Source organism: Hippocampus comes, unplaced genomic scaffold (genome assembly GCF_001891065.2).
Source record: "Hippocampus comes isolate QL1 unplaced genomic scaffold, H_comes_QL1_v1.1 scaffold105, whole genome shotgun sequence".
Lineage (NCBI taxonomy): Eukaryota > Metazoa > Chordata > Actinopteri > Syngnathiformes > Syngnathidae > Hippocampus > Hippocampus comes.
Window position 1 is genome coordinate 2,329,658 of NW_017806235.1, and position 16,459 is coordinate 2,346,116.

Genomic DNA, 16,459 nt, shown 5'->3' on the forward strand with positions numbered 1-16,459 from the left:
ACATGAATAATTTTCACACCCCACTGAAACAATTTCACACACCAGGGAAATTTTTTTTTTTTTTTTTACTCACACAGACTACTGAAACTGATCTCACACACCTGAGGAACGTCTTTTCAGTCATGCACACTACTGAAACACTATTTACGATTTTTTTTCTCATGTACTATTGAAATAATGTCACATGCTACAGAATTTTCTTTTTGCCCATGCACGCTGCTGAAAGGCTCTCACACTTCAAAAGATTTGGCACTTGCACCCACTGCTGAACTACTCTCACACTCTACAAAAATATGTTTTGCTCAAAATGTCTACGAACATATTAAACATTTTTTTTAACTTATGCACACATCACAAAAATGTTATTTCGGTCACACTAGTAAAGTGATTTCACACATGAAAATATTTTTCGCTCATGCACACTTGAAAAGATCTCACACACTATGGAAATATTTTTTGCTCACACACTTCTGAAACATTTCCAAGTCAAGTTCATGACTGAAACGCTCTCACATAGTGTTGAAATAATTTTTGCTCACACTTCACACACACACACAATGACAATATTTTTCATTCACTTCTAAAATGCTATCACAGCAAGAAAAGAAACTGTCTCAACCGTTTTAGATTTTTCTCCACTTCATACACTACAAAAGTGTTTCAGTAGTGCTTGAGCGTGCCTTCCAGTTGTGAGTGTGTGATGAATAATTTCCCCGATGGTGCCATAATGGAGATTGTCGTAATCTGTGAGTAAAAGGGTTCATAGAGCATCCTGTGCGCTTTTCCACGGACGATTTGAGTTTTTCTTATTGACCACCAGGGAGAGCCATTTTAATGTCCAATTGCGTTGATTGATTGCTATTGCCACATCCATACGATCAACCTTAACCAAGTTACCTACAAGGTGAAACGCCGGTTAAACTCTTCTGAGACATTAGCACGCCCATAACGTAAGCAGTCTGTATCTCAGGCCATGAGGGTGTCTCGACATTTATTCTCCATCCACGCCACATTTGTTAGAGCCAGAAAGCCGTGAATGGCTACAAAACATCCCAAGGCCTCAATCTGTCCTCCTCGAAGGCAGCAAATTATTGTCGAATTGCTTTTATCATGAGCATAAAACATAAATGAACCTATTAACCACCACCGCTACTCCCTCAAAAATAACCTCTATAATTCACATTTAACCTTGATTTCTTAGGTTCATTGTCAACCTACAGTATTTGAGAATCTATGAAAGACAAAATGCATTTATGGATACGGTACACCCATCTCCCCTTTTCAGTATTTATGAGCCTAGTTTGGACATTTTCACTTTGGGGTGCACTCTTGTTTTCAGCGGTTTGGACATTAAAAATTTAAATGTATGCATATATTTTGCCAAATAGTATTTTTGTCATATATCGGGTTAGGAAGTGTATGTGGCCTCCCGGGACCACTGATTTGTAAAATTGCGGCCCACTCCATCATTTAAGTTGCCCATCCCTGTCTGATAACATGCCCGGTTTTTGCTATATAAAAAAAAAAAAAAAAAGATCAAAATATATTTTTTTAAACTTTATCCGTGGCTCTCTAGCAGAAGAAGGAGCCTTTCGCTGCTTCAGGCCCAATTATAAAATCATCAAAATAAGAAATGCTGACCATTATAGTGATCAGACAAATGCTTACAATGGAAAACAGTCGTCGGTTGCTTGGTGGCGAGCTCTGAAAGCAGCGAGCGGGGGGATCGTTACTATGCATAATCCTACCTCCTGATGTTTCTATCAAGAGGCACAGAGTGTGATGTTCCTCATACAACTAAAGGCCGACAGCATCTCCCAGGTTCCTCCCTTAAGCCTGACTCTTGAGCTTCATTGTTAACTAGCTCGCAGGGCTGTTTGAAAGGAACAAGGGTTTTGTAAAAAACTAATAGCTGCAGCCACCTAGGCTTTTTTTTTTGGGGTGGGGGGAGTGCACAGAATAGAGCACAGAGAAGCTCCCTCATATGTCGTATTTACAAATACACCCTCACCCCAGAAGCACCTTGCATTCATCCAAAGGGGGCAAGATGGGTGTTTGCGCCATGGCCTCCATACTTTGTGATGAGCTGTCACACAGCAGGTGTCAAGGATGATTTAAATAGCTTTCTGAAATCAAAAAGAAAGGAAAAAAGGAACAAGATTACAGAGTTGTTGATATTCATGAGTTCAGATTTTTTTTTCACGCGGGGCCTTGAATGCACACAAAGCATGCTGGTTGCATCTAACTGCACAAAACAGCGGTGGTGTTGGGTTTCTTCAGAGTACAGCAAAAGGTGCAAAACTTTTTTTTTTTTTTTGCTGCGGGCCATGTTGTGGTTCTGGTTTGCTTCAGTGGACCGTAAAACCACATGGAAAAGGTAGTGCCTTGAGATACGAGTGCCTTGACTCATGAGCTGTCGTTCAGGTTTTTTTTTTTTTGCTTTGACTTGCAAGCAAAAATAAATACTGTACTGTGTGGGGGCAGCAAACTCAAACTCACTTCGGAACAAGTAGCAGTTTGGCAGAGTGAGTTTTGCGACAAGTAGCATGTAAAACGGTTTAAGGAAAAGCTATTTGAACACACATGGTGCAGCAACACATAGAGACACAAATTACAACAAATACGTATAAGGTTTCTTTTTTCAAACAATGGCCTTTTATTTATCTATTCATTTTTTGGGGTGAAGAGAAAAAAAAACTCTTACCTTGCTGGCAATTTCATCTGTCACTAAAGCTTTCATCGAATCTGTTCCTGCGTCTTTGTGACGTGTGACGAAGGAGGTGTGGAGATGGCACCAACAACAGGGAAGAGTGGGGCTACCACATTGCTTCAACGGCGGCAAGGGGTTGGACCGCAGCTTTGACCGGGTCGGGGAGCCTTATTTTGAAGGGTTCTCGACCCTGTCAGCAAGTTGTTTACTTTGTTGTCCATGCACAAACGTACAATGCATGATTGTGTTGGTGTCAAGGGTAAAGAGCAGATTTTCTGCCCCCTTGCTTCATTTAACGTGGAAAATATCAATGACTAAATTGTCTTTCAGTTCTGATGAACATGCATACAACACAATACATGCAACAAGAGATTTACATTTATTTAATCTAAGGTGAAAAAACCCCAATCTTAACAAAAAGAATCTTTATTTAAGTCATTGTGGAGACTCTTTCAAGATGCAATATGAAATATGCAGTATAAAAGACGAGTATGATTGAAATAGTTTTTCTGGAATAAAATGTGTGTGTGTGTTGGGTGTGGGGGGGATTACAGAGCATAAATTGTTGATATTCACGAGTTCAGCAGGGCCTTGAATGTGACACACAAAGAATGCCCAATGCTTATAAACTCAGAAAAAGAAGTCAGTGCTCTTGGGTCTCTTCAGCATAAAACACGGTAACAAATGAAAGAGCTTTGTGATAGCTTACGCTGAAGACATTGGAACCTCAAACCTCGGAATTGTGACTTGTTAGCCACAAACCAACCCAACTGCCGCCATTGAAATCACAAAATTGCTGGCCTACTTCAGCTAGACAATAGTGACCCAACAGAAAAGCCTGACTTTAATGAAGTCTGGCCTATCATTATATTTCATCATACATGATGTCCTACAGCAATTGGCTGTGGTTCAACAGCTCAATTTAAACCACCACCCATTCGTTTTCTTTGCATGTGTCCTCATTTCAGTCTCTGGTGAAATGGAGCCTACACAAGAAGTCCGAGATTTGAACACCGAACCTTAAAACTGTGAAGCGGATGTGCTAACCAATTATGAAACATGCTGCCCGACATGATGAGAAGAATATTGCATGCAGCCTAACAATCAACAAACCTTGCCAGGGTGTCAATCACAAACAAGCAGTATTATATTTGGAAAAGATGAATTTTGGACGACTCTTGTATGACCTCATTAGACTGTGTACCGAATCAAGTGTCCGCTCATTGTCTCTGACCCTCTCCTGAGATAATTTGCCCTGGTTTGGGCCGCACCCTCAACAGGTCTGATTGAAAAAAAAAAAAAAATCCAGACGTCACTCGACGTGACCCCGCCCCCTTCTTGTCTTCTGGCGGCAGACATATAAAAACACAGCCTGCCATCCATCTCGCCGCAGCCTTCCCAGTTACACAACCGTGGCCAGCTAAGATGTTGTAGAGAATTTATTATCAAGGAAAGAAAAAAGAAAAGAAAAGGAAAAAAAACAAGTCAGCGAAGGGAGAAGGAAAGGCATTCTCACCCGCTCATCCAGATGTTGCATCATGTCCGAAACGGTGAGTCTGTCTTTCACCTCGTGTATTATTATATAAATATATATAATTTTTGTATTATTATTTGCTGTTTCTTTTTACGATGTGTTGTTGTAAAAAGGAAGAAGAAGAGGTGTGTAGCGCTGAGGCAATCGCAAACTAAAACAGTCGGCACGTCGACTAGCAAATCAAATGTCAAGCGAGGGGTGAAATGTATCCCATCACGTCGTCAGATTCATCGGTACGACACAAACATTAAAGCAAATAAAACTTGAATACACTCTGTCGGATGAGTTTTAAAATATTCCAGCGAGAAAACTTCCGTGCAGCAACAGGTGGCTTTTTTTTTTTTTTTTTTTTGTACGAGCAGGACGCGGAGGAAAAAAGTAGGGCGTCATTCAGCACCGCCACAGTGGACAGCTCCCAACCAACGCCGCTTCTTTTCCCTTTCACCGCTTTTTTATTCCAATTTTACATACATATTGACACAACACGACATATATGATTTTTTTTTTTTTTTTGGTCTTCCCCAAGTGATCTCCTCTAGTGGAGGGAATTCAGTTTACAGTGAAGCAAAGCCTCCCTTATTCCCTTCCAGCAGCCTTCCCTCCTCACACTAAAGTACCCCCGGCTTCCCCTCCCCCACTTCCTCCTCTTCCACCGACTCCCAGTCTTGTTGCATAGCTACCAGCTCAGAAACATACTGGATATGCAGGACAATCTGTCTGTCTCTTCGCAGGGGAAGGGAAACACTCCGTAACCTTCATGGATCCCTGTTTGTCACGTGATTGTAAATGCTTATGTTGTTTCTTCCACCTCCTCCTCGTGCTCTTCCTCTTCTTCCTTCTCCTCCGTTTGCCTTGGCCTCCTGCTTTTGAGAGGAACAGAAAGGTTGGCATTAGAACAACAAAGGAAGGATGGAATGTCAGAAGGCTTCACAGGTAAATTAGTCGGGGTGGGAGGGGGTGGGGGGTGGAGGTGGAGGGGCATCTAAAGTTCACAAGCATGCTTCTGATGTCTGGCTCTGATGCACAATCAATTGCGGAATATTTCACACTGCTATGCTGCAGTATTCAAAGGGGCTGCTAGTCTCGAAATCCCATTTTGTCAACCGTACACCGGCTGGACCTCGTTTTAGGATTCAGTACAAAATCACAAATAAAGCCCCATAATGGTCAGACTCATTCATATGTGGTGGATTTGGTGTTGTTTTATTGGTCACTGCGGGCTGTCGACGGAATTTCCTTCGCACAAGATTAAAAACTAAAGGTGATTATGCTTTGTTTTGAGTCTCTTCAGTGGGCATTTTTAAAAAGCAGTTCAAAGCAGATTTGTTGAGGCAGACATTTCGGTAAGACTAGAGGGTTTTGTGTTGTTTTCTTTTTTCTTTTTCTTGAATCAGTCAATCGATCAAAAATTTTCCAGAAAACAAAAAACACATTAAGACCTAGGTGAGTTTGAATACATTTTATTTTGTGAAGCGCTGTGTGTGTCCTCTCGGCAAAAAACTCAGTCTGAATAAAATATACGTCCTTATTTACTTTTCCTTTCAGAGCGCAAGCAGAGTGGCGTGGAGTAGGAAACGTGCCGGAAGTGGTGGTGGTGCTGAGTGGAAGACTAGTGATTTTGTTGCGATGCTCGTCAAAAGAACAACAAGTCCCAGTCTGCCTCTCGGCACGAGCCAAAACTCTTCTTTGGTCTCAGCTCACAAGCAGCTCACATTTCACGCCTCAGCTCCTATTTATTTTTCATGTGACCCCCCCCCTCCCACCACCACCACTTTTTTTACGCTCCCGTTCCCCCCCCCCCCCCACAACCCCACCTCCTCTCTGTACGAATGGGCCTTAATAGCTGGAAACGATCGAAAGCTTGATCTACACTGACAGAAATACACACACACACACACACACACGATTACACAAAGTGATTTTGAGACACTGCAATTTGCACTTTAGTCCCGATAAAATGTCGCATGTGTGTTTATTACTGTTACATTTTTGACCTTAATAAAGCCCTGTGTAAATCTCTGAAGTATGTTTTTCCTTTGCTCTACACATATTCAATCTCCTACTGCTTCCTTGTATCGATACTCATTGATTTTCAAGCTCTAAGAAAATAAATAAATAAAAACAAAACCAGAACCACCCATCCTTGCATCATCGTTAATTGTTTATTATTTTAGGTTATGGTTGCTGCCCAATTCAAAGAAGGGTGCCACATATATAGATATACACACATATATAAATTATAAAATAAAATTTTGAATTGTCCAATTTTTAAGTTAGTAACTCACGTTCTGCTTTCATTTGTTTTGCTTTTTTTTTCTGGTATCACCTTCCCCATATAAATATATTTTTGAGTGCAGACTCTAAATTGCCAACCGGTACAGGGGTGTGAACAGTTGTTTGTCGATACTGGATATGCCCTCCATCTGGCTGGAGACTAATTCAGGGTGTACATACACAACGGAAAATAAATGAATAGAAAGAAAGCTGTACAGGATACAAATGAGACAACATTCCCCAATTTTCTATTACACTGCAAATACTAGCTTTGTCAGTCATCTGTCATATGTTCACATGTGTTTTGCATTATTCAAAAATCGATCCTATATTTACAGTGCGGTGTATGTTGATGTTACAGCACTCCATGATATATTTTCTTATGTTTAGCTCCTGGGGGATTATAATATGCTCCCATAATTGCGTCCCTTTCAATGCACGTATGAAGAATTACAGTGTGACATGAGTTAAACTCGTACAGAGTACTCATAAAACATTCCGAGAGCGTGAAATTACAAAGCCTGACGGTGTAAGTTGTGTGAACGCATTGTATCAGAAGGAGACATAATTATGGAAGTGTTCCCTCCTCTAGTATTTGATTTAGATATTTAATAATTAGATTTTGGATGTGGCACTCCTTACAAGGAAATAAAACATGAATCCATTTTCATTAGCACTTGTGCAAATTAGGGGCACAGTTAAGTTAGAGCCTAGCCCAGCTGATCTAGAGGTCGGGTACACACAGGGCTTTTTTTTTTTTAATCATACAGTTTTCAATGCATCTATAAAAGGTCAATGATCCTAAATTGACGAAGCGTTTGAAGCAAAGAACAAAATAACCATATTCTGTCTTTTTTTTCTCTTCTCCCAGTGCAAGGAGCTCTCGTGCATGAAAAATAGCATTCAAGGATGGCACAAAGCCGCTGAACAAGAAACCAACATTCAGGACAAGGCTTCATTTTTTTCAGTTTTTTTTTTCCACCACAAAAAAATAACTCACTCAAAATTTTAATAGTATTACGGTACAATGTTGGTCCTGCATATCATTTTAAAACACACAAAACATGAGGCCTATTCACGTTGTGATGTAAGACAGTATAAAACCCAGTGAAAGTGCAACCAAGACTTGTCTGCCATCTATTGGTGATTTTTGATATTACGACTTCAAGCCACAGTCAACCCCTGCATATTTTGCAGATTTTTGTCAATATTTTTAAAATATTTTGTATTTGTAATTTTCCTGCTTTGTGCCATTACTTTACCGCCATTTGCCCCCGTTTTTTTTAAATCAGCGTTTTTTAAAGCTTTTTTTTGGGGGGGGGGGTTGTACAATAAATAACTAAATAAATACATCTTTGAGAAAAACATTTTGGGAGTGTGGATTGCCACGGGCCACCAATTGCCCATCCCTGTATCAGGTTGACATTCAAATATTTGGAACGTGGGACTGCTTGATTCAAAAAAACGACGTCTACTAACCATAAGTTCACCGTGCTCCCAGGAAACAACGATGCGCAAATGGAAGACATTTCGAAATACTCAAACAAACAAACAAGAAATGCCCAGTAGCAAACACATGATCGAAAATAGAACCAATAAAAAACGTAAATGAATATGGCAAGCAAAGCTGGGACATATATTACCGGCACTGTCTAATTGAAGGCGTCAAGCCATCAAATCATGACTAAACAAAAAGATAAGAAAAAACAAAACAAACGCTTTTTATTCGGCTGTTTCCAGGATACCTGCATGAGTGACCTGATAGGATCCCCAGCTCTTTTTTTTTCCCCGCTGGGCAAACAAGCTGCTCGAACAACAAGTCACGCCCGCCTCATTAGCAACACGTTACATACACCATCGCGTGATTTTTAAACATCTCGATGAAAAGTAAAGACCGTTGCGATTTGTTTACTCAACATATTCGTAACCTTCCCAGCTCTCCATAAATTAAATGGAGAGCGACGAAACCTACATCGTTTTAATTAATCACACGCCATGGCTTGTCTCATTCAGGCTCGACCGGGTAAGTCTACAGATTGAGGCCATGCTGAGTCTTTTTAGTCTTTTTTTTAAACATAAAACCGGTGACTGCCTTATGTTGCTAGGCAACACAAAAGAGTCAAGTACATTGGTTCATTGGCCAATAAGAATGACTGGTAAGTTTCAAGGTTTTTGAGGGAGGTCGTCTACGAAGAAGAAATAAAAAATGAACACACACAGAAAGGGGGGGGGGGTGGCAGGAGAGGGAAACATGACGTTTATTTTTTGGGAGTTCAGCTGTGAGTGTTTTACCAAAACCTTTGGAAAAGAAAATATTCAGCTCAAGTGTTCAGAGACTAATAAGGCTTCTCTACACGCAAGAGCCCCCCCCCCCCCCCCCCCCGTCAATACTTTTGCGAGTGTACTCAAGCCTGTTTGTACATAGACAATCAATTTGAAGTGTACAACACTACACAACCCCCCACATCCATCCATCTTATTTTCTGTATCGCTAAGTTGCTAACCACCAGAGCGCCATGATGCCCGTCACGAACTGTGAAGAATTCGCCCCCCCCCCCAAAAAAAAAGCTGCTTCAGGCTGTTTCATGCCACTCGCTAGTTTAAGTATACGGTACTGTCAAACTAAACATCAAACAAAGAATAACAACTTAAGTATTTAACCCTTTCATGCACACTGTAACCTGATAACATGGTAAGATGCCCACTGTAGTAACCGCTGTCCCTCAAAGGGTTCAAATTGGCACGGGTTAGGAGGGACACAGCCTTGCCGAGAGCTGCAAAAATCCGCATCTAATTAACACCTAACCAGAAAGGTTTTCTAATTGCCTCTCGATACCACAAGATGACCCAAGTTTGAGAACCACGAGGAGACACGATTTAATCATTTCTGAAGTTTATAGAAGAGCTGGTGTTCAATAGTGTCCTGTGATACAAGTCACCAAATAACTCCATTTATATGAACTGTGCGGTTATTAAAGGGATAAGGGGAACTCATTTTCAGTAGTCCTGTCTTGTGTTCATTCCTCCGAGGGTCACAATATTACTTTGACACCAAATGGATTGGAATGACATTTAGCGCAGACAATCGCCATCTAGAGAGGATGAAACCGGATTCCGTTGTTGATCTTTGAAAGCTTTTTTTCTCCCTCATGCTTCTCCGAGACTGGCATTTGGGGTTTGAGATGGATGCCCTCGCACGTATGAAATGGACTTTAGTAGTAAAGACACAATTGATTGTGGAATGGAGATTGCGTTCCAGCAACAGGGTGGCACATGTGGTCAGCGCGTCGGCTTCACAATCACATACCTGTACTGGATGAGAAGAGTGGTCAAAGTGGATGAAATCCCCCCCCATAATAAAATATGTGAAAGAATCACGTGGAGAGAAACTGATTTTCAAACATCTTTGATTAGCTTCATAAAAATGATTCCATTCATATTTACAGAACAAAAGTAAGCGGTTACAATATTTTGAGGCCATAAGCGCACAATTTAGTTTCAGCAAATAATGATTGGCTTCAAAACGAAAATGTTGGTCGCCAATTTAACATAAATAGCATGGAGCACAAACACTGTTGAAGCAGACATCAACATTAGTATATATATGATATATTACTAGAGAGTAGAAAACTTGCAGTTTACACAATAGCACAGAAATATTATACAGTTATTCTTTTTTTTTTCATCCTGAATAATCTGTGACACAATCAATTTCTATACAATTCAACTGAAATCTTGAGTTCACCGCGACGGTCAAATCGGCACGTCACTCAAAATGAATAGGACTTTGATATTCAATTGACCCAGTAAGACACGTAAAAGCACAACAGGAACAGCCAGATATTCTGTATGAAGAATAATTACAATGCGTGAAAGTGTAAGAAAAAGAATTTAGTCTTGAACTTGGCCCTATCGAAGAATTGAACAGCTCTGTCACCTGCTGGGCTGTACAACGGTTGTCATTGACCGTCCTCAAACTGGTAATGCATGTGAGGCGAGGCCAGGAAATGAAAGGTTATCTTCGGCAACAATTCAAGAAAAGTCGCTAACACTTCAACCGGTAACGACTGGCCGAGTCAAAATGGCTGGGGCTGTCAGTATTAGTCCTAGGTGGTTTTAACCAGGTCGTAGACGTGGATGTGGACGTCGTCGTCGTATTTGATGTAGTACACCGTGGGCTTGGCGGGGACCTGATAGATGACCAGGCCTGTCCTCTTCAAACCGTTATCTGTGACGTACTCCACCTGTTTGCCCACGAGGCTCTCTGGCTCCTCCCCCGGCTTCCTGTCTGCTGGTAGCAGGTGTTTGTTCTCTGCGCGGTGGACAGAGAAGGAGGACGACATTTTGAATTATAAACACCAGCAAGAACATCTGTGCGCCCTTTACATGGCAGTAACGTCTCACGTTTCATCGTGACAAGCAAATCATTGCCCCATCTGGTCTCAATTTCAGCTTGGCGGTGAACCCGTGTGGCCTATTCGCTTCTCTCAAATTCACCTTCTCATATTTTTTTTTTGTTTACATGTTTTTGTGTGTCAATAATAGACAAGATGTTGACAAAGCCCCGGCTGGGCTACCTGATTCAGGAAGAACACGAAGATCGCCGTCCTTGTAATCGTCCCACAGCTGGTACATGTAGAGCACGGGGTCCTTCTCGTAGGTGATGTAATACCAGTGGGTCATGATGGGGGCCCGAGACAGCACCATGCCTCTCCATTCGTTTTTCTCACCGTCCTCCTTCTCAAACAGATGTTCCACCGCCCGTCCGACCAGCTCCTCCGCCCCAGGAGGCACCTTGATCTTATTATTCACTGCGGGAAAAACAGGACAACTTAATGAGCCTGCTGACCAGGAAACCGTTCGGATGGAGCGAAGTGCTGACAAAGCGCCTTTTGCGCAACGATCAGCTGTTCTGACGCTGTCACGTGCATAAAGCGAGCAACTACAATAGCAGCCAGGTGAGCGCTGACATTGTTTAATATACTTCCTCTGGTTACTTGACAGATATTTATTGGAAATTCAGTCAGACAGACACAACATAAAGAACAGAAGAAAAAAAAAAGTCAAAACGGGATATGTCGACAATAACGTTACATCGAAGTTGGATTTCATCGAGGCAATTCGACATCCGATGAGAACGGGACACAAGTAGCAAATAGGACAAATGTGTCGTGACACTCACCGACTTTCTCGGCCAACACCTGCAGATTTGACACTCGACTGTCTTTGAACAACTCGATGCCATAGACGCAGTCGAAGCCGTCGTATTTGACCATGTAAAGGGAGCTGTTGACGGTCAGCCGTTCCAGAACCGTGCCTTTCCACTTGGTCACGTTGCCCTTCTCCCTCCAGTTGTGCTGGATTCTGCGGCCCAGCAGGTTGTCCGGGTCGGGGCTCAAAGTGGACGCCGAGCTCTCGCTCAACTCTTCGCTGCTACGCTTCCTGTCAGAGCGGTACAGTGTCAAATACTTTGGGGTGAATTGGGGTGATTGTATTTTATGCCTTTGTAATGAGGAAGTCTTCGGCACAGAAAATGAATTTACCAGTTTGTTACCATTTTTAGTTCAGCTGCCAAATGATCTCAGTGACATTTTAATTTAATGACACTTCAGCACATGTTCATGATGCACGATCATCACTTCAAAGATGGCGACGATGAGATGGCAGCCTGTGATGAGAGCGCTGCTCACATTTTTCTTCGAGCTTGCGTTTTTCTACCCTTTTTGGTGTTCATTGTGCATCATATTAGTGTCTGCCGTACATCACATTGTACATCAGTTTGTTTTAAATGTCATTATTTGCATTTGCTTTTATTTTGCCTTGTTTTGCTCCATTGTCTGCAGCCACATCAGCATTGCCGAAGAGAATGGGTTCTCAATTGCCAAACCTGGATTTATAAAATATTAATAAATTGATCACATACTGCCCATTTGCTAGAGGGCTTTGCTTTGGTTCATAAGTGAGCTGGAGCCTGCCCTGTATACACCCTTGAAAGGTTGCCAATCAATTACAGGACACACATAGTTACTTTCACACCTATGAACATTTTAGAGTCTTCAATTAACCTAACATGCATGTTTTGGTGATGTGGGAGGAAACCGGAGTGCCCCGAGATAACCCTGGCAATATACGAATAAATATGTTTTATCATTTTTGTTGAACCAAAATCCCTTTACAAATCAGCTCAATCAAAAATAATTTTCTTGCAATCCTTCAGCATCAATCAAGCTTGCTGGTGAAATTACCTGCCCCGCTTCTTTGACATGTTTCCATAAAGTCACACAACCCTTCGAAACACAAAAGACACCAGTTAGTGACCATGACATAACCAGTTTTCTCCAAACCACCCATAGATGACTACAGGCGTACAATGTTGGTCTTTTAAATGCTGCAAAAAATGTCTTTGCGGACAAGTGTCCTTTACAAATCTCATTCCATACGCACATTTGAGTGCGTGCAATTCAAACACTTGTCTACAGGTTTACAACTTAAAAGGTAAACGTGCACATTTCTTGCATTTGATGTACCTTGAGTGGACTGTTCACACACGCTTCAAAATCATGATTTTACTGTAGCACACATATGCAAATGAGCCAACTGTCCGGATGTAAACATTTACTGTAAGAGCTAATTGCTAATGCTAACTATTATGCTTACTGTAGCGCCGTGCGGGTTATTCATTTGTGCACATTACAGAAGGCTGCCTCGCAAAAAAAAAAAAAAAAAAGCCTAACTTCACAATGGCTAACGTTAGCCAACTAAATTGAATGTCGACGTGTCGTCGGTAATGAATAGGATTGTGTAAATGGGACTTAATTAAATGCGACGTATTTTCTTAAGTGAGCAGAGTGAGAAATTAAGTTGGAATATTGCGCCAACATTTTGCAAGTAAGCTAACTAAACAAAAGGAAACGCATCGCCATGTAAGCGGTGATTTTTCTATCCGGACTATAGCTACATTTTTAAATGGGTAAAATAAGGACATGCGGAGAGGAATTAATTCATATTTTAAAGCATCTCGACGGGTTTGTCAGGTGAGAGCTGATAGAATAAGACGTTTGCCCTACCTGATCAATATTTTTACGTGTGTTTTCCTATGAAGAACAGATTCCACCACCTAAGGTAGGCTAAATAAGGAAACGAATTTAAGGACTACAATTCCCAGGATCCAAACATACAGCCATGATGCATTCTGGGATTAAACACTGCTTGACGTACTGCAGTGTTTCCGGGTTAGGGTGTAGTGCCCTGTTTCTCAGAAAACGAACACCATTTTTTTCCTATTATCACACAGTATGTAAACGTTTGTTTAAGAAATAGATATGTACCTTCAATAATAATGTAAAATAGCTGCCATATACAGTACTTGTTAAATAAGCAGCCGCGACCACAAATTTCACAATATTGCTTCACTGTTGTAGGCTTGACTGTATATTTGCTAATGTGTTCCTGTTTAGACATACATTATTTTGTCATTGTTTTGATTCGTAGGTCGTATTCATGGGCACAGTTTTGGGTTGAAGTCAACAATTCCGCCACTAGATGTCACACTGAACACAGTATCTCCTGCATAAGCCAGTGAGGAAAAAAAAAACTCGAGTTGAGTGGTGAGGTAAGTGAATGCTTTTCTTAGCTGCATTGGGGGCTAATTGAAGTGCACCCTTTAATAGGGATTTTTAATACACCGATTATATAAACTCAACAACTGTACAAAATCACCACTATCATTAAGTAATCAAAAAGCATTTAGAAGCAAATACAAGCACTGATGAAATAATGAATCATTTATTGGTTCTCATTTTTTGTTTGTTTGTTTTTACACCAAGTTACATGTAAAAGAAATGGATAGCTTTCCAAGAACCATCATCAAGACCAACATTCAAATACAGTAACAGAATAGACGTTTATCAAAAACAATACCATGGTTTTATTCCTAAGAACTCTGTGTAATATTTAGTATAAAGCACCGCACGATTAGGCACAGTTTGAACATTGCCACTACGTTTAGATACATGAAAAACAACAAAACATTTTGATCAGATATTTTTTAGAGGACTTGCCTACAGATGGAATTCAGTCAATTCAGAAAAAAAAGGTGTGATTCAGTGTTGTTTGACTGCAAAGCTGAAAGCCTTTGTGAGTACGCCAGTGTTGTATTGACACAAAGCTGTCCGCCGTCCAAGGTTACCTCCTCTTGTCCTTGTTGTCAGAGCTACAGAAAAGACCCAAATCCTTCTCTGTTCTCTACAGGAATGAACCAACCTTCTTTTGTCTACAACGAACTGGACACATTAGACACACATGACTCACATCCAATGAAAGGTGGGATTTTTTTTCCTCTCTCTGTTATATGCAGTGAGATTATACACTGCGGAGTTTTAAAGTCAACCCAAGGTTAGTGTGTCCACATATGTGTGTCCATTGATTAGTTATCTCTATTATTAGCCAAGTGCCCAAAGTGATTGGAAGTATGATACCTTGAGAGGGATGAGATGTCATTGCTGCAACATACATGTCTGGAAAGTAATCCAATCCTACTTTGACGTGTGTGTGTGTGTGTGTGTGTGTGTGTGTGTGTGTGTGTGTGTGTGTGTTGGTTTGTTTTGTTAGGACTCAGATCGTAAAATTAAAAAAAAAAAGTTTTTTTTTTTAATGGTGAAGGTAACTATGTTTACTTCTTTTACGTAATATTGTCACGTCACAGGTTTAGGGTCATTTTAATTGTGACAAACTGGCAGAATTCCTCATCCTTCCTGACTTGATCATTTTTTTTTAGCTTCAAATATTCCAGCAGATGTCGCTGCTCCGTCAATCCACAGTTATACTGTAAACGTTCGTTGTATTCAAGTAAACTTGGTACATGTTTAACAATACTTACAATTCATTGACTCCTTTGAGGAAAAAAGAAACATGCAACATGCTGTAACTCATCTCGTTATTTCATTACATCTTCACCTTGTAAAGACCATACCCGTTTAAAAAAAAAACTATCATGAAAAACAACTCTGTATGAGGGTGCACATAGAAATACTGTACTGTGATACTGTGAAATTCAATATTTTAACTTTTTTTTTCACTTTGGCAGCATATGCATAATATGTATTGACTCAGATAATAATTTCCTTATGAATACCTTGCATTCTCATTTGCTAGGAGAAATCACATGGTTCTTTTGCCTGAAGTAGGGTACACTCTTAACTTTCACCCAAAAGCTGGACTAATCATAAATCCAGAGTCATGTAATGTTTCCATCTTCAATGGTCATTGCAGTGGCATACAAATATACTCTGTGAATATCTCAGCTGTGAATGGGTTACAGTAACCAGTGGTTTCTTTCTCCTTCAAGACATTCCAAAAGATTTGAATTAAGTTACGACTAATATTTGTCTCATGGGTCTCGTTGCTTTTCAATCTTCTCTAGCTTCATGATTGCTTTTTAAAATTTTTTTTTTACTCATAGACAGCTTCCTGGTTTGTGTACGTTACACCTCCAGTTTAAACAGTACGCACAGGCGTGTTTTTTTAAATAATCAATGCGGTAGATCATTAGTGATATCTCGTCTTGTGTTTGACTTTTAATGTCAATGCCAAAGGTCCGCACAGCAAAAACAAATTAATTGGTCTCACCGCTGAAATATCTTTGGAGGGGAGTGTATTTTGGTGCCGTTTGGACGCCTTGTGTGCGTTTGGTGCTGATGGCAGGGTGCGCTGAGGACACGTGCGTCTTAGCGTGGATGAGGAAGAGACGGAAGGAGAAGGAGAGCTGGTTTGCAGCTTTACCCTTCCAGTGACTCAGCAATTTCAGAGATGAATTCTGTAAATAATCTCCTCTCTCCTCGCCTTCTCCCCGCTGACCTTTTCACACTCCACCTCCAGCCCTCGCACCCAATAATCATTCAAGTCTCATTACCGAATTGCTTTTGGACACATAAATAACATCT

At 40.8% G+C, this 16,459-nt stretch overlaps 1 protein-coding gene across 1 annotated transcript; it reads right to left on the minus strand.

The window, feature by feature from the left end:
• Positions 1–10,558: 10,558 nt before the first annotated feature.
• On the minus strand, positions 10,559–13,671 carry LOC109507432 (spindlin-Z-like). Its single transcript, XM_019856858.1, has 5 exons — positions 13,586–13,671; positions 12,764–12,805; positions 11,701–11,960; positions 11,096–11,329; positions 10,559–10,830 (listed from the first exon to the last, which is right to left on the minus strand). The coding sequence occupies exons 2-5, from the start codon at positions 12,781–12,783 to the stop codon at positions 10,625–10,627; spliced, it is 720 nt and encodes a 239-aa protein (XP_019712417.1). The 5' UTR covers positions 12,784–12,805; positions 13,586–13,671; the 3' UTR covers positions 10,559–10,624.
• Positions 13,672–16,459: the final 2,788 nt, after the last annotated feature.

What these genes read in the sequence shown, in the direction of transcription:
- LOC109507432 (XM_019856858.1), bottom strand. Translation starts at nt 12,783, where the DNA reads ATGTCAAAGAAGCGGGGCAG. An exon ending in ATGTCAAAGAAGCGGGGCAG is followed by an intron (nt 11,961 to 12,763) that starts GTAATTTCACCA and finishes CCGCTCTGACAG; the next exon opens with GAAGCGTAGCAGCGAAGAGT. An exon ending in TCGTGTTCTTCCTGAATCAG is followed by an intron (nt 10,831 to 11,095) that starts GTAGCCCAGCCG and finishes TCCACCGCGCAG; the next exon opens with AGAACAAACACCTGCTACCA.